Source organism: Toxotes jaculatrix, chromosome 14 (genome assembly GCF_017976425.1).
Source record: "Toxotes jaculatrix isolate fToxJac2 chromosome 14, fToxJac2.pri, whole genome shotgun sequence".
Taxonomy (NCBI): Eukaryota; Metazoa; Chordata; class Actinopteri; family Toxotidae; genus Toxotes; species Toxotes jaculatrix.
In genome coordinates this window covers 22,646,930-22,667,538 of record NC_054407.1, presented here as the reverse complement: position 1 = coordinate 22,667,538, position 20,609 = coordinate 22,646,930, and the positions used below count along the sequence as shown (strand labels likewise).

General features: G+C 42.5%; 1 protein-coding gene across 2 annotated transcripts in view; it reads left to right on the top strand.

Moving 5' to 3' along the window:
* The window catches only part of LOC121192658 (neuropilin-1a-like), a 67,113-nt gene that overhangs the window by 6,051 nt on the left and 40,453 nt on the right, over positions 1–20,609 (top strand). For both annotated transcript variants that reach the window (XM_041054427.1, XM_041054426.1), the window contains one exon: positions 14,083–14,264. In XM_041054427.1, coding sequence (XP_040910361.1) covers positions 14,083–14,264 — 182 coding nt within the window. The remainder of the gene's footprint in view (positions 1–14,082; positions 14,265–20,609) is intronic.

Genomic DNA, 20,609 nt, shown 5'->3' with positions numbered 1-20,609 from the left:
CACGTCCACGTCTGAAATAGCGCGGCCGACAAAGTGAATCCCCACGGAGCGCGGTAAAATAGAGCAGAGGCATGGGTAAGGAACATGCGTCGGTGGCAGGATAATTTGGGACATCTTTTTAGGAGTTGGCTGAACTGTTACCTCCTACATGAGGCTGTGCTGGCACAGTATGCACCTCGCACAAACACAAACACACACATAACACATACATACACACACAGGCAGCACAAACTTTCTACAGTATGCTTCATGTGCACTCTTTGGTGTACACAGATACAGTATGCACAGTCTGCAATTTCTCTAATACACAGGCTCAAGCAGTTTTGTGTTCACACAAAGAGAAACACTGATGCACAGAAGGTAACTTTATAGGTAAGATCCACAATTTTCACCTATGTCAGGTGATGAACATTGGAATTACAGGTCCATTTTGTTGTCTGGAACAATCTTTGTTCTTTTGTCTTGATAAATGTCCAAACCCAGATCATACAAACAGAGGTAGGTGAGACACATTGAGGGAAAGTGGGGAGAGCAAAGAAGTTAATTGCAGCACTTCGTCACAGAATAACTGCAATGCATTCACCGCCACATGATGATAAATAACAGTGTAAGAGCATCTGAGAGGGGTTTTCCTTTAAGTCCTCTGAAAATGCTTCGTCCTTAAGAAAGGAGACTGTGGATGGGTGAGAGACAGGACACAAAAGAGAAAGAAAAATAAAGGGATGCTATAAATTCCTCTGCAGTTGTTCCTTTCGGTACGTCCAGAGGCAAAGTGCTCCGAGATGAGTCAAAAAAAATCTTCCCTCAAGCAGAGACACAGTCACAGGACCAGCATCCCACAGCCTGGAGGGATCACATGAGTGGAAATACAAACTTGGACACTCTTTGTGTCTGTGTCTGTGGATATGTGTGGAGAGTTTGTGTTGTTTTCAGGTCAGCTCATGTTTTCAAACTTGATGTTGCTGAGATGATCAGCATGACCTTGAAGAATGAGTCGAGCATGATGGGATGGATGATTGAATGGATAAAGTAATGTCTGGATGACTGATAGAAGAATGGCAGGATGGATGGATGGTGAATGATTCAGCAGATGGGTGGGAGGATAGATTGCTGAATAGATGGCTATAGAGTTGGGTAAATGTTGTTCCCACTATATTTTGATGACCTCTTCTTGTGAAAATGCAAAACAACATTAGTCAGCGACTCTGCCGTCAGTTGTTTAGTCTTGTGTTTGTACTGTAGCACAAAAAAATGTGCCACATGACAAATATTGTCTTCAATCTCAGCCTTTTTTTATGTGGCTTTAGACCGAGGCGTTGTCTCACCAGTGATCCTGAGTTCAGCATTCAGCCCGACTTTTCAAAGAAAAATAAGAGCATCCCTTCCAGATGGTTGCATTTTTCGGTTCCACAGCGGCCACACAAAACAGGAAGACTCAGTGTGCTGCTGTGACAGAACAGTTAGCCTGTGGCTCACTTCCAAGGAAATTTGAAGCGCGAGCCTTCAAAAATAATTTGGCTGTTTGTTCTGTGTTGTGCAGCGACGTTTCCCTTCTGTTTGTTTCTTTAAAGTAACAAACAGAAGGAGAATTAGGTCAATGAAAAGATTAATTTTTTGGGGGGGTGTTTTCTTGTTTGTAGTCTAAATGAGCAATTGTCCTGTTTTATGAAATAAGATTTCTGCTTCTGCCATATTTCATGTAGGTAGAATGTTCAACATCACATTTGTTATATATTCACAAGATTTTAATACATACAATCATAAAACAACAGATCTGCAGATCAACATACCTCTTCCATTCTTGTTTTCCAAAATTACTACATTTCCCATGTTGCAATGAGATCTCAGTCTTGGATTCCCTTTTAGCTTAAAGTATCCAAACAGACAACATTAGTTTAATCGTTAAATCCCTCCTAGTTCAATCACAGTAGTGGAAATATTAAAGGGAAGAGAGAACAAAAAAAGTGGAAATAGAGATGAAAACTAAGAGAGGAAAGGAAAAATGGCAAACAAGGAGGAAATCTGCTGCACTCATCTCTGAATTTAGGAGTAAGCAAAGGCGAAGAACGAATGAAATGGATGAAAAATGGAGCAGAAGGGGACAGACTCAGAGAGACAGAGGGCTTCAGGCTGGTTAGCATGGTCAGTCTGATCCTGACCTCGGTGACAGACCTCTCGCTGTCTCTCCTCCTCCTCATCCAGCCTCAGGCTGTTTTTTTCTCACTTTTCATCCAGTCACCTCCTGCTCCTTCACTTTCTTTCTCTCTCATCATTCTCTTCCTCCTCATTTTTTCCTCTGTTCTCCATGTGGTCTCCCTCTCTGTCTCTCCCTCTCCTCGATTTGGATAAATGATGGTGAACTTTTCACTGTGTACAACCTGAGCTCTTTGCTGCGTTTAATAAAAACTACACACACGGTGATGACAGAACAAATTGTCAACAAACAAGTTCAGAAACCTACATTTTATGAAGTCTTACCCAGTTATCACAGAACATGTAAGGTTTAAAATACTCGACAGTTCAGCTACTAAGTTCAGAGTTTGATCACTGAATTCCACCACTTAAACAGCAGATGACCACAAGAATAGAGGACAGACACTGGCGAAGAAACAGACTTTCACCAGCTGACTCTTGTCTTTCAGCAGCAAATGTTTGTCCAGTGGAAGGAAGGGTGAACTTTGAATCCTGCTATTGTTTCTCATACGCAAGTGTACATTGTTTGGATTTGCTTTTCTAAACAATTATGGCCACGAATTCTGCATCCCATATGAAACAGCTCACATATGGGACACATAGACGCGGCTGAAAAATAACACACGCACAGGCACATACACAGTATATACACACATGCAAGCAGAGAAAACACACACTCATATACCCTACTCATCAGTGAACCGCACACAAACACATACGCGCACGCACAGTCTCACACTTTCACAGACAAATGAAAACACATGTCAGATTAGATCCTTAACGAGCAGATTAACGAGGAGAGAGTTTGGCAGGGGGAAAGAGGGGGAAACCCTGTCAGCGACGTCACGCACACACACGCACAGCTGCAATCTGAGGATTTACAGGATGCACTCGCTGATACCCTCCAGATGTCCTGAAAGCAACACACACACACACTCCGATGCACAACATTTATCAATGCTGGATTTTACAGTGACGATAAAGCTTGTTTTGAATGAGTTTAATTCACCGCTTCCATCGGGTGTTATTTAATCTTTTATTAAAGCTCAACATGTTTATATCCACACTGGAGGTACAGTAAGCATGAAGCATGGTCTGTAGTTTGCTGGATTGGTTGGTTGAATAAATTTGAGAGAATTTAACGTAGGCATCACATTTGGGAGGATATTTAATATGATTACGGTTAGACATGACTACGTTTAAATCTTAGGGAATTTTCAGGCTGCATCCATACAGCAATTCTTTTTTTTTTGGTAACCTCAGAAGATGTCTCTTTTATTTTTCTGTCTTTTTGGTCCTGGGATCAAATAAAAGCAAGGAAAATTAGTCATTTCTTGGTGCATGGCATGCCATACTGCAGAGGCACCATCAAAGGAGAAATTCACAACAATGCAGGCATTCAGTATGTGTGTATTTTTAGTGTGAAGTACTTAGTGACAAATGACACTAATGTGACACCAGCGATACTGTACTCGACTCCCAAGTTTGTAAAATGCTTGGTTTTCATGTTTGGTGTGGAACTCCACGGGAATCTACTTTAGACAGCAGCTTTCACGCCTCATCAAAGCTCTCAGTGAAAACAGCCTCGGATCCAGTAAAACTTGTCCCCTTGGCTAAAGTGTGAAAATGGCCTTACATGAACTTAAATGTGATTAAAATGTCTCTGAATAGACTGTATTGCTATGCAGGGATGCAACATTTGCCTTTAGTACAGCTTTTACTGTAGGCACTTAGTAAAGATGCATAAATGGACTGACAAATAAGCCTTGACCCACTTCTTTCTATGTGAAATTGTCTACTGATCTATATTTTTTTCTGGGTGTCCCAAAAGTCACAAGACACCACTTAAAATTCTTGTAATCCGCCAAATATAAATGACTGAACTTTATTCATGTGACTCAACTGCTGTGTTCAAATTTGGCTTCATCTTGAAGATTTAAAAGGCCCCTGAAGTCTCAATGTCACTCTTATGACAGGTCAGCATCGACACACCAGGGTCAGAGGTCAGTCAGCAGGTCAGATTGTTTTGACTGTCTCTGGGGAGGTCAGGCGACCAGGGCGGCTTTGTCCTTTTTTGAAAATGTGTAACGGGAAACTCGCGTCCAGTGGAGCCAAATGGCTGTCCACCAGCAGCATGGACAATAAAGTCTTTTTCTCTCTCGGCTCGTAGAGGAATGTGGTGCATCTGTCTGGGTAGAAACGCCCCAGGGTGACCTCCCATTGAGAACTGTAGGTAGAAGATACACACACAGACCTCTTGTGGGCAGATGATAAACAGTACAAAAGTGTGGGAGGCATTCACATTCTCAGACACATGCATACACAACAAAAAATAAAACGAATGAATATACAGATGCAGTGGACATGAGTGTATTTAGTCTTTTGGCCCAAAGCTTTGAGGTCAACTCTATACAACAAAACCTGAGTCTTTTATTTTGATAGAATATCACTCTAGTGTGGTTTGTGTGAAGTGTGTCTTTGTGCACTATGGACTACAACGGACACTGGAGTGACTCAGTGTGTTCATCTGTGCCATGAGTTCTCAGTTATTTTGAATCAGCCTATTGACTGAAGGAACACAGCAGGCTTTAAGGAAATGGGTGTATTAGTCAACCTAACTGCTGAGAGCAAAAACAGCTAAATCATCAGTGTGCAACCATAACATCATTTGCTATGCTCACACTTTAAGATGCTGCAGACTAAAATGAGTAATAGTGAGCAAGTCTCAGTGAACAGTAGAAGTAGTAGTTGTTGTTGTTGTGGTGTTTATAAGCTTTGCCTAAGTCACAACAGCACAGTGCTGCAACTCTCCATTACAAGTTCAGGTCCCCCATTAGAGTCCTACAGCCGAAAAGCACTTAAGTTTTGGTCTAATGGTTTTTATTGTGAGAAACGGTCCCTTATCGTGTTAAATGATTTATACAGAACTGCACGAGCAGCATTTTTATGTTTCAGTTGCTCCTTATGAGGCTATGCCCAACTTCATTACATGATGTGTGGTGGATAAATCAATGAAAATGCATCACAACTTTATCATGCGTTTTCTATGCGTCTCTTTACCTGCAAAGTAACCAGCTGCTGTATTAATGTTGCAGTAAAAAGTGCATTTCCCTGTGAAATGCTGTGAAAGGAACAGATTATTAAAAGGCTTCCAACTCTACATTTAAACTGTAATAACTGATCTTTACCAAGAAAAAGTGATGTGCTGCTTGTTTGTTATTGCTTGTACATGTGAAGTAATGAAATATTGATAATACAGGTGTGGCCAGGTATATCCTCATATCCTCATATTTATCCACTCTGCTGGGGTTTTTTGCTGTACAGTCCTCTGCTGATCTACACCTTTTTTTGTAAATCAGGTTATTTAGCCATAAAAGAATGCACTGTCATAAAAGACCAGTTCTTCTAGCTTCCTACCAATAATCATCATACTAAAGTGTTATCATGGACCCCCAGAGGCAGTGATCCACGAAGAACAGAGGAGTGATTTTGGTTTTTATGTTTTCATAACTGAAAACTAAAGCTAATTTGGCAAATGGGCTAATCTCCATTTAACTTTCTTTATTTCCCATATGCTACTCGTTAAGTCACCAGCAGAAATGATTGCTCAATAACATTTCTCGCTCCGAACGAAGGCTGTTTCACAACATCCGACTGTTTGCTCTTTATCTCTCTATCTGCCTCCCTGGCTGTCTGTCAACTCCACTCTCTTATTGCCAAACTGTAGCAGTCCCTGTAGGGGTTTCTATATGTGTGTCTGAATAGAGCAAGCTAATTAATGTCACATGTCCTGGGGAACAAGAGAGATGAATGTATGGTCAGGCAGGCCTCCATGTGAATGCAGATGGACTTGTCGAGGGCTAACACATGTCAAAGTGCAGTGAAGGTGACACGGTGTTTATTGCTTTGCCCTTAAGTCACTTTACAGAGGTGTGGATTGAGTGTCGGTTGACAAAGGGCCTTTTTCCTCCCAAATCTCTCAGGTACAGACGGAGACGTTTGGCTTTTTGCTGAATCCAGACTCGGAAACGCCCTTCTGTGTTTATTCAAGTCTCAAGTTTCCCCCGACAGAATCAGGATGTAGTGACAAATTTTATGTGGCGGATTCAGCTTTTACTCTTCTTCTGCGTAGAAAACATGAAAGCTCCAGCTCGCCTTATTTTTCATAAAATATACAGTCACAACATTGTGACTCTCGGAAGAACTTTTCTCCCCAAAATGTCGACTTTGACTTTTCTTTCTTTTCAGCTTCTCCACATTAAACCCCAATGAGTTTGCACCAAATCTCATTTCATCCTTCAGGGTCCCTAAACAGTCTGTGTAAGAGAATGGAGGCTAAAAAAAAATGGTGTTCTCCTTCCTCCTCTGTCGGATTAAAGCTTCCTAAATGAGAACAAATTCCACCTCCTCCACGTCTGCGTTTTAATTTCCCAGCAGGATTGTGCTGCCGTGGCTTTGTATCAGCACGGCCGAGGTGAAGGATGAGGATATTCATACTTTTTGCTGCTTGGCCCAATTTATTTTTTGGGCACAGGAGCGAGTTTCTATGGCTGTGTCTGTGTGTGTGTCTGTGTGGTGTGTGTGGTGTGTGAGATCCTTCTGGTTTTAATAGGATTTGCTTAAATACTTTTTCCCAATTTTTGGAAGTGTTCTTCATCATCTCACTGTGGATGCAGGGCTTTCCACAGAGTCTGTCTTATAATCAAACTTTGGATGTTTTGAAATTTGGGTTTATAGTATCTGTTAGGTTGCGTTAATAAAATTCAATCTGTGTGGGTGGCATGAGTAAGAGTGAGTATTTCTACAAATATTTGTGTATGAGTGTGTATTGTTAGTGTGCTTTGTGTGTGTGAGGGAATGGCATCTAGTTAGTGGTCATAGCTCTGATGAGTAGTTCTGTAATCACCATATTTTGATGCTGACTGTGTGGACATCTTTGGAAAGTAAGGGCCTCTTTTCTGGTCCTCACTTATTTACAGGGCTGTTTGTGGGTGAAGTGTAAGTCTTTAACATTCACAAGTCAAGTGAATCTTGTACCACCTACTGTCCCATAATGCCTTGAGAAGCAGATCACTTACATCCCATAGAAAATGAACAGGGGCTGCACCTCATTCAAGTTGTCAAAACACTGTTGTGAATATGGTTCCTCACAAGTCTGGAAGGACAAATGTGTACGTGTCAATGAATAGATGTGTGCTATCAATAAATTTGTTTATTTATGCAAGTGTGTGTGTGTGTGTGTTAGCAAAGAACTGAGAGGGAGATGATAGGCACCATTGTGCGTACTCAAGTGTGTGTGAGTGAAAAAGACAGCGAGAGGGAGATGATGTAGGTTTTTTTGGTGAACACGGGGGAGGTGAGAAACTGGGAAGGATGGACTGGGGTGTGTGTGTGTGTGTGTGTGTGATGGCAGGTGGCGTTATAGTGTGTTTTCTGTTCACAGATTCAGATACAACACACACACACACACACACGTGCCATCTGTACCCTCCCAGCAGAGCTGAAAACGACTGGTCAGACTGCTGATAAAGATAAGTTTATCAGCACTAAAACGCAGAAACCACTCGTGTTTCAGAATCTGAACGTTACAGCCTACAGCTTCTCGTGTGTGTGTGTGTGTGTGTGTGTGTGTGTGTGTGTGTGTGTGTGTGTGTGGACTAGTATTACTTACATAAATCTGCTCAGTCACATTTCGGGGACTTAACCTTCCACCTGGGAACAAAAGGCTGGTCCCCACAAGGTAAACCATTCAGCTTATGGGTTAAACCCTGTGGGTTTTGGTAAGGGTTGGGGTTAGGCGTGTAGTGGTAATGGTTACGGTTACAGTTAATCTCCAGGGAATTTGTATAAGCCAAGGTAATATCCACACAGGGAGTGTGTGTGTGTGTGTGTGTGTTTTGTTTAAAGCTCTGGTCATTTTAGAGAGGTTAAATCCAAATATTGCACCGATCAAGGCCACGATGCTACGCTAACAGCTTATCAATCTTCATGTTATTGATGATTTAAGCCCAAAGATCAACCAAACTTTATTTTGAACAAAAAAACCCCAGAAATTCCAATTTCAGTTTTTTTGACAGAAATCTAAATTTCATTGGTTCAGCATTTAACTGCACAGAAGAATGTAGGCTTTGCTTGTTGCTTGGCCTGGAGGTAAAAAAGATAAAAAGATAAAAACAAGTAATTGTATGTCACATCAAACACACAAAATGTCTCGATTCAGATGTAACTCCCTGTGCAGTTAGCCGTTATGAGCAGTATGTTTACTTTTGGTCGGACTCAGAGAAAAGCGTTTGAAGTGATTCACGTCAGACTCCTGTTTATTTGGAGAGCCGTGGGAGGCTCACTCCACTTTGCACCAACTTTCAACAGTCACACAGGTAGAAGTGCTTTTCGCAGCCACACAAGCCTCATTGGACGAGCATGCATTTCAGCTGCTTGGTGGATTTGGAGGAACAGGCATGGCCTCTTCTTAACAACGCATCCTCAGTGTCATTGACACAGCCACAGTCTCTGCCTGAAACTGAGTGCAACAAGTTCACATCTTTTTCCTGAGGTTGTTAAAAGGCCACTCTGGGTAAAAACATGGCCTTCATCATTGCATGAGGTAGAAGTAGACGAGGCGCACGCTCCAAAAACTTTATTACAGTCCCTGATCAAACTTTAACTCCAGAAAATTTGGTTTGGCTGCACCGCAAGTTGAAGGAATGGTTCCTTTAGAGCCACATGGTTTATAGAGAAGTGCAAGCCTTCGGAAGAATCTTTCAATGTCTGGAGAGGAAGGCGGAGAGCAGACAGTGTTTGCACAGACAGAAGCAGATGAAGGGAAAGAGAGGTGGATGGAATAAATGATCGACAGAGGAAAAGAGGTGTGTTTAACGCCGCTCTGCAGAAACACTGAGTCACTCCCAGCTTTAGCTTTGCCGTGCAGGAGGTGAATTTAACAACAGCTCAAACTTCGCCCCATAAATGCTCCCGTGATACCTTCCAGATGTATGTTGCAAAGTTAGCCGTGGGGGGAACGCAACACAACACAACACCACGAGCATGTTAATGAGCTGTAGTGCATGAGCGGAGCAGGGTGTGGGTGTCTGCTTATAGCTCAGGACTCCAGTAGCTTGGGAAGAAGGCGGGAAGGAATGCAGGGCTGTGTGAAAATTCCCCTTCTCCTTCTGGATCTTATTTATTTTTAAAGTGGTAATCTGCCACGACATTGGCGGAGCTCGGTGGGCTCTGCAGTGGTCGTCATGCTGTGCTCTTACTGAGGTCACCTATGAGTTTTCACTCTAATTAATTTGAGCGAGTTCTTTGTCTGATCAGCCATGATGGAAATTACTGCAAATGCTAACACTTCTTAAAACTTAAAACATTATTGCTGTTGCATGAAAGGTAAAGTCAAGGGTGTAGTTTTGGTTTCAGAAGTGAAGCAGAACTGAAACTGCTCAGCGATCTTAAGACCAGCTTACTCACTTGTTCCAGAGCTTTCCAGTGTCTCATGCAGTCTTCCTCACCACCAGAAACATCGACCTGGATGAGCAAATCTGCATTTTAAGTAACTCCGAGCTTCTTCTCATGTGGGTTACTGGGTGACTGGACAGAAGAGTAGTTTCTAATGAGACTTAGTGAGTAAATAAAACTCACTACTTGTAAAGCTACGAAAGTAAAAGGGACAGAACTAAGCTGCACATTGTCAGCTGCACCTCTGATGGAAAATACACCGGGTGATGGTAAAGAATGGGCAAATATTATCATTACATTTTATATTCCTCTGGATTTTTCTCAGTTGTTAACTTAATTGGTGTTTTTTTACTCAGTTAGAGGTATGGAGTTGCACAACCACCATAATCCCCACAACCCAGATTTCTAGCCTAAGCAACACGTCTTGAAGATACAGCAGTATTTTTACACATCTTTTGACCTTCCCTTGAACTTCCTGCGACTGGTTGCTTATTAAGCTTGACAGTTAGTCCACTTACACTTACTGCTCTGTACATTACTCTGGGTAAGAGTCCAAGTTAATAGCATAATATGCTAATTTAAACATCTGCTGTTGGGCCTCCAGATGGAATGGCGACTGTTTTGCCCTTGAGCAAGGCATTTGCTACGGACAGCTGCATTTGGAGGGCGCACATAGCCGTTGTGGTTAATGAGTGATGCGAGGGGATGGAGGGGAAGCTGTGGGGCTGCAGACTGTGAGACCCTCCTTAACTAGAGTGTGAAGAGACAGACCCACTTCATTTAACAGCCTGTCTCAGTAAACACAGACTGCCTCCAGGACTGGCTGGAGTGACTGAGCGAGTGAGCGTACCCATCTGCATGTAGACACACACACACACACTCACACACATCTCTCTCCCTATGGCTCTTATTTTATGGCGGGGTGGAGAGGGGAGGGGGAGCGAGGTGGAAGTTTGATGCTATGAATAAAAATGCCATCACCTAAACATCACTGTCGGCACTAAGACTTTACAAGTGAGCACTTAAGCCCATTTCTCACCGGGCATGTAAAACCGTCTGCGAACACATGGAGAATAAGACTGAGAGACAAAGAGAGAAATGGAGTCAGAGAGAAAGAACAGATTTTTTACACCTCGGGTTCGATTTAAACATGGAAAACATTGTTGATGCCCGGAGCTGTCAGCACTGCACATACATAATGTGTGTAAACAGACTTGCCTGAGAATCAGTGTGTGTGTGACAGTGTGGAAACTTAACCAATGTTTTGACAATTGCCAAGTTTGTTTGTTATTCTAATTTGATACTTATGTTTTCAGAGGACGATGTTTCAGTAACATGCGTGTTGATATTAGTTAAGTAAATGACTTGTATGTTAGGTTACAGTGACGACGTATAGGCGGACAGAGGACTGAGCTTTGGTTCTTATGCTGCTGATGGTGAATTTTCAGTTTGTGTTGATCAATTTTATTGTTGTGTGTTTGCCATCTACACCGTTTTCTTTGGTGATTGTGTTAGATTCATCTTTATTGATCAAGATGTTGAACTCCTTCAAAAGTTCAACACCTTGCAGATGTAGCGATGTCTTTGTAGCTTAAAGTGGTCAAAAATCATAATATGACCACAATGTCCTTGGTTCAGTTCAGACCAGGGACCTGTGTGTCGTACCCCTCTTCCTTCTACCCATGCTTCCTGTCTCCATTTCCACTGTAAACCATCTAACAAAGGTGAAATGCCAAGAAATATTGGTTTAAAAACACATTTAGAAATTAGGTGTGCCAGGATGAAACGTTTCATTAAAGACATTCAGAGGCATGTGTCCATCGTTAATACATAGAGACCCAAACCTTTAAATGTCTGATGTCTGCAGCAGCAGACTAACTAATTTCCCATGTCAAACTCATGAAGAGACTCTTTGAAATACATCACCTAACAAGCTTTGTGTCTGCACGGTAATGTTGTTAGCCATGAGGGAAATCATCAGTCGGCAGTCAGATTCCTTCAGTCTGAGACAAGCTGACTGTCTGGCTGAGCTTCAGTCCAAACCTGCAGCTGAAGTTTCTGTGGGAACAGAAATAGGTGTTTTTGTCCTTTCTTGGTTCAGCTGTAGCAGATACATTAGACCTAGCAGGGTTAGTTATCTGGCTCAGTCAGGACGCCCGTTTTTTGAATCTGTATTTGTGGGGAATCTGCAGGGAACGGTCTCATTGGACATACATTCCACACATTTTTACCTGAGAGCGTCTGCTGCTGATCAGCCAGCTTCCACGCTAAAGGAACATTCTGATACTCCACCCAGCTCCCTTTGGGAAACCTTCTGTTCTCTTGTCTGAGGGGTCAGAGGTCACGCTCAGCTTCAGAACAGAGGCCCCAGTGCTGGTATGGATTTTCTGTCTTGCTCAAGGACACCATCAGCTGATGCAGGCGCTCGAGCCCAGGTTCTCTGTTGTTCCACTTCCCACTTTGCAGCTTTCGATACTCACCCAGAAAAGCGGTTTCCCCAGCTGGCTGTAAGAGGAAGAAGCTATCACTTTGCATACTATGCTGTGTTTGTATAGCGCTTAACATAACAGTGACAAGGTGCTTTTAGACAGCGCAGCAATAATAAAAGACAAATGTCTAAACTTAAGAATGACAGATGTGAAAATCAGGGTAAAAAAATAAAACTTAAAACCAACACTATGAAGACCGCAAAAATAGTTTTAGTTGTGATGTTTCTGTAAATGTTTTTCCATCCTACATGTTCCAGCACCTCGATGTCTGAGGCATCATAGACCGTGTGCAGTTCATTTTCACTGGGTTTTCCCATCCTCAGTATCAGAGGGGAAATCTGAAGCTGGGTGACGACCGATGTCCACCTCAGATTATTATAGTGCAAACCATAGACAAACAGAGTTTACAGAGAAGTGGGCCTGTTACTGGAGAGGACAGAACTCAGCAGGCTAAGTAGATAGATAGATAGATAGACAGAGAGTGGAGCACACAAACACACTTATATTCACTTATATGCTCATAGAAACAAAAGCAGCCTCTGCTGAGTTACCCGTGCACCTTAAAATGTGAACACACTACCGTATAGACACAGAAAAGGTGCATGCAAGGACAGTATGGGTGAACAATGCATGTATACGGAAGTCACATACAAACATGTACGAAACAGACAATGCTGAGTACACACTCGTGCACACACACACACTCGAGTTGTTGTGAAGTGGCCAGTGGGTGGACAGAAGGGTGTCGGCTGGTAAAGAATGAGGCGCAGCAGCGGTGGTGGGAGGTCCACACAGACAGCAGAGACTGATGAAGTCTTTCAGTGCACTCAGTGGGATCCACAGAGCCTCCCAGTGCTTCACGCTGCCATGTGTTCATATTTCTGTTATCACTACCTCGCTCTCTCTCTCTCTCTCTCTCTCTCTCTCTCTCTCTCTCTCTCTCTCTCTCTCTCTCTCTCTCTCTCTCTCTCTCTCTCTCTGTGTGTCTGGGCCTTTATCAGCACTAGAAAGAGAAGCCTCTGTCCAGTCCAGTCCGATGTCTTTTCTTTTTGTTTCCTTTCTTTCCCACATGTACATGAGACAGAGCTGATATTTTCTTTTAAGCGTGAGCAGAAAAAAAAATGCACACCACATAATTTTTTTACGTCAGATGTAGGCCAGTGGATAAATGGAACAAAATACAGGGTCAGATATCTCGTGGTGCACAGAATCCAGAGACACTCACATGTTCCTGACTTTTTGATGTATACATCTTAATTTTTAGATTAACTGTACCTTACATAAGCTACCTATATTACTATTGATCTTTTTACCATGCAAAGGAAAACCGACAAGCAGATGCTGCCAACCCACCAACATGCGTTGATTAATTCACTGTACAGCTGCTGTATTTATTTCACTGTGAAATGCTCAGATTTGCTGCTGCAATGTGAAAAACGTCCACAGTTCACTTTAAACAGCTGTCCTGATTCTCAGTCCCACACCAGCATCTGCTGTAAGGACAAGAAGACGAAACACTGCAGACAAACCCAGTCAGCTGACCAGCTGGCATTTGGGGAAACACCTCAGCTCAGACAAAATCCAGAAGCTCTGTATAAGGGTTATATCCAAGAATAAATCTGAACAGTTATTTAAAAACATGGAATATTGTACTTTCACCTGTAAAATTAGTGCAATGCCTCTTTAAATTGCATTAACACTAATCAACATTTGATAGTGTAGAGGAGCTTTAGGACAGATAAATTAGGCTCAGACACAACAATTAACCATACATATGTTCAGCAGCTGTGTGCATTCGAGCAAAGAGCATAAAGCACCGTAGAAGGAACAAACTGCGTAATAATCCAGTGGGACAGGGACAGGTTCATCAGCCCATCTGTATTCAGCATCAAGGAACTTTGCAACAACACAAACCTAAACCAGTATCTCCCGTCTCCCATTACAGGTACGACTATGTGGAGGTTTACAACGGCGGGGACGAGACATCGCAGATGCTGGGAAAGTTTTGCGGGAAGATCGCGCCATCCCCGATCATCTCCAGCGGCAGCCAGCTCCTCATCAAGTTTGTCTCTGACTATGAGACCCACGGGGCGGGATTCTCTGTTCGCTACGAGGTCTTCAAGACAGGTGTGTAGTGGTCTGTGATTTCCTTATACAGATGCTGAAATGTCCTTGTTGTAGCTGCATGTATTGGCCAGCAGCATCAGCCGAAAGCTTAACCATGAGCAGTGGAGGAGCTGCAGTTGCTCTGCTCTCAATGTGATGAATCGCTTCATAGAAAACCAAACCAAAGCCAATTTAAATTCAGTTGTAGTGAAGTGAAGTTTCCACATGACTCTGGTTTGTTCTGTAGCTTCTGGATCAGTTTCATACATCACCTTGCTGCACCTGATAAAAATTTCCATATCTCACGAGCAGCAGCAGGGAACATGAACAGATTAAACACACTCAAACTCTCACTGTGTCTGTACTCTCTGACTCTCTGACAGCAAATTCAGATTTCCATCCAAAAGACAGAGATAATTACTGGAGAGAGAAAACATGTTCATGTTTCGCGCTTAGTTGATGATAGCAGTATCATCGTGTGTAATTACTTTGGTAGGTTCAGCGTTACCAAACTGAGAAATGATGGCCAAAAGTTTGAAAATAAGAGACATGTCATAATAAACTGCAGTGAAGCTAGAACCCAGTACCGTGAAGTAACTTTTCTGAGAACATAACAGGCTTGAAAAGTGTTTCTAAATTCGTGTCCAAGGTTGTCCAAACAGCCCCAGCTGAACCTCTGGTACACTGACCTTTAAGCTGCAGGCCAAATAAGCTCAAAGACCCAGAATTCCATTGGAGCAACAGAAATTCCCAGCGGGGACAGGATGCTAGCTGGATTGACTTACATAAACACTGCCTGTCAAGGAAGGAACCTTGCTCCTGTGTCCTACATTTGTATTTGCTCTTGTCTCTTGGGTCCACTTGAGTAGCCGCCAAAACGGCAAGTCTCCTGTGACCACTTCAGTTTCCACCAATGGGGACGGGAGATAAATCAGATACAAAGGGAACATGCATATGTTTACATGAGAGTCCTCTTTTTTTTTTGTTTGCACCCCGGAGAGCAATAACCATTCACAGAATCACAGGATCCAGAAATAACAATCCCCAGGTGGGGCTATGTGGAAAAAAGCCCTGTTTTGTACTTTGAAAAATGGATAGGCAAGTGCTCTTTTGTACTTAAATGAGGAGTAAGGCAATAATACGAGCAGGGTCAGGGGCCCAATTCACACTGGAGCTCCTCCGGGCTCTGCGCGCGCTGTACTCAAAGCTGTCTGTTCTTTAAACTACAAAGTGTGGCTCTACTTCTGATACCAAAACTTTAAAGTCTGCTTGTATCAACTTTAATTTCAGGGTGCGAAGTGGAGCCGTGACTGATGAATGACAGGATGTTATTAGAAAGAGTCAGTGTAATAAATCTTTAAAGTAGGTCAGCATAGAAGGAACGCTGGTCCTGATCGTTTTTCATTTAGGATTTTTTTTTTTTTTTTTTGAAGATGTAGCTTCCATAAAGATTTCTGATGATTTATATTTGAGCTCTGATCTCTAATAAAATGATGTGATTGGGATCCGTAGACTGTGGTACAGTTAGGGTCACCTTGCCATTTACTTTAAGAATAAGTACAACTTTATATCATTTTTAGCTGTAAAAAGCACCGATGATGGTGGTGAAAGTGAATTTGAAAGTTAACATGAGGTTAGTGAATTTTGAGGGTCTAATAAAATGGAAATAAACTGTCAATTAAAAAGCATAATTTTAGCATTTATCTCAAGAGTAGTGGTATCTAGCCTAATAACCCAGAATTACCAGTGAATCTAGTGGTGGTAAGTAAGAAAAGTTGTAATTTGACTGAACCAACTCTTCAAAATTCACTCTTGAAGTGGAAACAGCAAGTGAGAAAACAGTTTCACCACAAGGTCCATTCAGAAGCTGCTCTGGAGCTTTTTCCTCAGCAGAGTTTGCCCAGTTTTCATGGAGTTATAGCTGTTACAGCAAATGTCCATTTGTTTTATTTTGTTTTTGTTTTGTTCTTTAAGCCCTTGCTGAGAAATTCACTGTGAACCTCAGATTTTACTCAGCAAACTCAATCTGCCGATGAGGATTATGTCATATGATCAAAAGCTGCAGAACAGCTGCTACATTCACCTTGTGTTAAGGCTGCTCACCATCAAAAAAACAGACTGTTTCCATGCATTTCTTTCTCAAATATGAGAAAATTACTTTTATTTAAAACAGCAAAAGTTGATTTATTATAATTATTATTACTTTATTTACATTTGAAGTCATTCACTTTTGAAAAGACAAATGTAAATGCACTGATTCTACTTGGTTAGCCCAACTTAGCTGTGCTATCTATCATTGCTAACCTTTTAGCTGGCTACAATGCAGTGCAAAAGTACGTTAGCTGTATAGAACTTATGCTCTGCTCATATCATGTTCACATAACTTGGAACTCATCACACACCTTGTTTTCCTGGCACAGCATGAGAGGATGTTTATGCTTCAGCTTCAACCTTTATTCCTCAAAAAAAAAAAAAAAAAAATCTATGTATATCCATTTGGCACAGTAACCCCATCAGGTGAAGAATTGATTGAGCTTTCAGCCAATTAGACACGAGTATTTCCATGTATATTCCCGTAAACGCTCTCTGATGGATCTTGCCTCCGCTCATTGATTTTGATTGAAATTACAAAACAGCCGTCTGCTCCTGACTTTGTTGTATTAATGGTGGATGGATAAAGGAAGTGTGTTTTGTTTATATTGCCCGGTGTGCTGCTCTGAACCTGCAGGGCAGGAGCGATGTTGTAGACGTCAGGTTTGTGTTTCTCTACATGCTGCTGCTGCTGCTGTCGCTCCGTGTGTTTGTCAGAAAAATCAGAGCCACCGTTTTCCTGTTGTTGTTGTTGAGCACGTCTCTGCCAGCTACTGCTCAGCTGCAGGACGGACGCTGCGGAGCAAGCTGGGAATTTTTTACCAGTGTCTGCTTTCCTTTGTGTGTGTGTGTGTGTGTGTGTGTGTGTGTGTGTGTGTGTGTGTGTGTGTGTGTGTGTGTGTGTTGAGTGTGTGCAACAGACAGGTGCATGGGACCCCAGGCTCATTTAGCTAATGGGCTGTTTGTCCTTGGAGGCAACAGGGGTGACCTGCAGATGAGATGGATGCTCTGGCATAGAAGAGGGGCTCTGGAACTAGGACAGTGCACGTGTGTGTGTGTGTGTGTGTGTGTGTGTGTGTGTGTGTGTGTGTGTGTGTGTGTGTGTGTGTGTGTGTGTGTGTGTGTGTGTGTGTATGTGTATGTGTGTATGTGTGTGTGTGTGTGTGTTGGCCTAAATATGGGTCCTCTAACAAGTTAAGAACAGCACTTGTACTCACTCAGGTAATCCCCCTGCCATGTTGCTGCCTTCCTTCTCACCACATTTAAAACCCATAACAGTCAGAGCAGCATATTGAAACTCGCTGCTAAATGGAGCTGCTGCTCTGTTTCCAAACAGGCCGTACACTCTATTGAGACCTCTTTGTCTCCATGGTACTATTCCTCCCTCTGTCTCTCTGTTTTTGTCCTTTGATCTTGTTTTTTTTTTTTTTTTTTTGGCAACTGATAGAAAAATAGTAAACCCTGAAATATCAGAGCAACACAAACTATGACAAAATACTCAATTTTATCTTCTCCCCCCGTCCATGTCTGTTCCACGTCTGTCATTACTACAAGAAAACCCCAATGCAGCGCCACAAAAAGCAGCAACCCTCGTTCAGATGACAAGCTCTGTTTGGCCTTAAAGATAGTGCTTGGCAGTGGTGGGTAAACCTCTGGACCTCGGAGCGTTGGGCTGTGACACCCGGGTACATCCGTCTCTTTTAACCACAACCATCACCATAACTCCACCCTCTCCCCCGACCACAGAATACATATCATTTATAAATGATGGCCAAGTGAGGCCTCTTCAGCGTCCTGGAACTATATTTGCCCCAACTCTCTTGTTTTATTGCAGGTTTTCAAACCAGAAACACATGTCTCAGCGATTTAGTCGACGGAGGGGAGGGTTTTTTTTTCTTTCCCCTACAGTGACTTCAAGCCGCAGTTGATTGGAGGGTTGTTGATCAAAAAGATGAAAGAAACAAAAAGATGGAGGCACAGATGATGAGCCAGTGAGAGATGAGAGCAGTGTACTGTGTTGTTAAGTTAAACACACAAACACTCACAGTTATGGTACATTTGATCGTTTTTTTGGGGGGTGGGGGGCAATTTTGAGGCACATTAAGTGAAATGGACTGTCAGCCTAAATCTCCAAATTTTCTCTTGTCTCCTTTACCTTAGTAGGAGGAGAGGAAAGTATAAAGTTCCTTCCTTCAGCAAAGAGGTGATGTTTTTTTCTTCTAACAGATAAAATTAAATTTAGGGGACAGTTCAGCCTCTGGGCCAAGGAAGAGACTATTTGTTTCTGGTGTCGAATCAGGAATTTTAAAAGGATTTCATTACATTTTTTTAACTTCTTCCATGTGTTTATGCACTTACTGGTTGAAGGTATCCAGCCTCTTGATGCTTTCTGGTTTATTTCATTGTTTGTTTTGTCTTTTGTTAGTGCAGTGGTTTGTGTGGAGTCAGCATTTTTTTCCCCCCGCTTTGTCGATGTTTGGTTGTTTGTCTTCGGATCAAACGCTGCTCCGTCACCGTCATCCGTCCGTGTACTGAAATGAATCAGCTGGAGATTTTCTCAGAAAATTACCTATGGAAGCCAGTGAGGTTCAGTTCTTACACTAACACCTGAAAATAAAATTAGCTTTTATTTTCTAGGCATTATATGAACATTAATTTCATACAGCATCATACATTTCTCAGCTCAGATATAAGTAACCCATCTGCACATCTGACACACACACACACACACACACACAGTGCCAGCTGAGCAGCGTCGAAGCCTGCCCCATCCCTCGCCGCTCATCCTTCCACATCATTCATCATGTCGCCCTTTTAATGACACCACCTGTGTCAACAGCGAGGGGTCCACTGGAGTGTGCGTGTCTCTTGTGTCTCTATGTGTGTGTGGATTCTTGTTTACAGGCGTGCTCAGATAACATGCAGGTCACATCTGGCATGGCAACATGAGAAACCCCCACCCCAACACACACACGTACACACACACACACACACTGTTGATGCCTCCGAGGGAAGCTTGACCCTCGTCCACACCTCGAGTCGTCGTCCTCCTGCAGAGATCAGTCACCGTTTCATAACCTCGCTCATGTCACTTTACCACAAGCGAGGTGTGAACAGCCAGTCTGGTTGACTGATGCGAGCCCACGCAGAGATTTTTCAGGAGTATCAACAGCTCGGATGTGACTGTGGAGAAAACAGCTCATGTACAAAGGACGACAATGACACACAAGCTGCCGAGTTAGCCAGCTGCTCCGTTTGTACTTTTGTCGGGAGGAGTTTGTGCAGTGTGTCGTTTTGATAAGCAAAATTTTCTTTGTTTTCCAGGTTTGTTTGTTGATGAAACTGTGTTGTTAAGCTTTATTTCATTATCCTTCCATCTAGAGAAGCGTCTGATGCTTACAAGTGAAGAAAAGTTTTACTTCCTCTAAAAAACACAGAACTAACTTTGTTGGAAATGTGTCCGAATTTTATGTAACGCTACAAAAACAATGCTTCACGACCTCATTTGAAAGAAAATATATACAGGAAGTGCTCCCTGTGCCTATTCACCACAGGATTATTCAGCAATTTTCAGTGCACCGCTCACAGTCGAGCAGAATGGCATCACAGCGCAACGACGTTAGGATGAATAGAAAAAAGGACACGTGTAAACACACCACAGCTGATGATTGCAACACCGGAAGGTGTTATGTGCTAATGCATGAATGAAAGTGTGATAAAATAAGCATCTTTGTCAGGGGGTGTAAAATAACAGCAGACAGTGTTTGGGTTCCTTTTTTTGTATGTGTGTGAGTGAGTAAGCAAGTAAAACTTTAATCACAGAGTCCTCTTCAAATTCACAGTTATGCAAGGATTTATGGTTAAAAGTTATCAGCACCGTACAATGTACCAAAAGATAGAAATCAAAGTGTAGCAAAAAGGAAAAAAAAAGCATTGATATTTGACTGTACACTGCAAACAAATTAAGAGGCTGTGGTCGACTGATTTCGCAGCGTGTGTGTATTTAGATGTGTCTAATGAGCTAATAGGCTTGTTTTTGTCTGTGTGTGTATCTGTGTGTGTGTGTTGCTGTTTCACTGGTCCCTGTAAACAGCCCCTCAGTGTCTGGGACAGTCAATAAATACTAGTAAAACCCCCACCACTCTCCCGCCCTTCCACCCCAGTCACAACACAGACACAACTGGCTCCGACAGGGGAGGGGACCAATCACAGCCGAGCTCGTCTGATTGGATGGAGATGACATGCGTTTTGTCAATAAAGGAAAGGGTTTGTTTT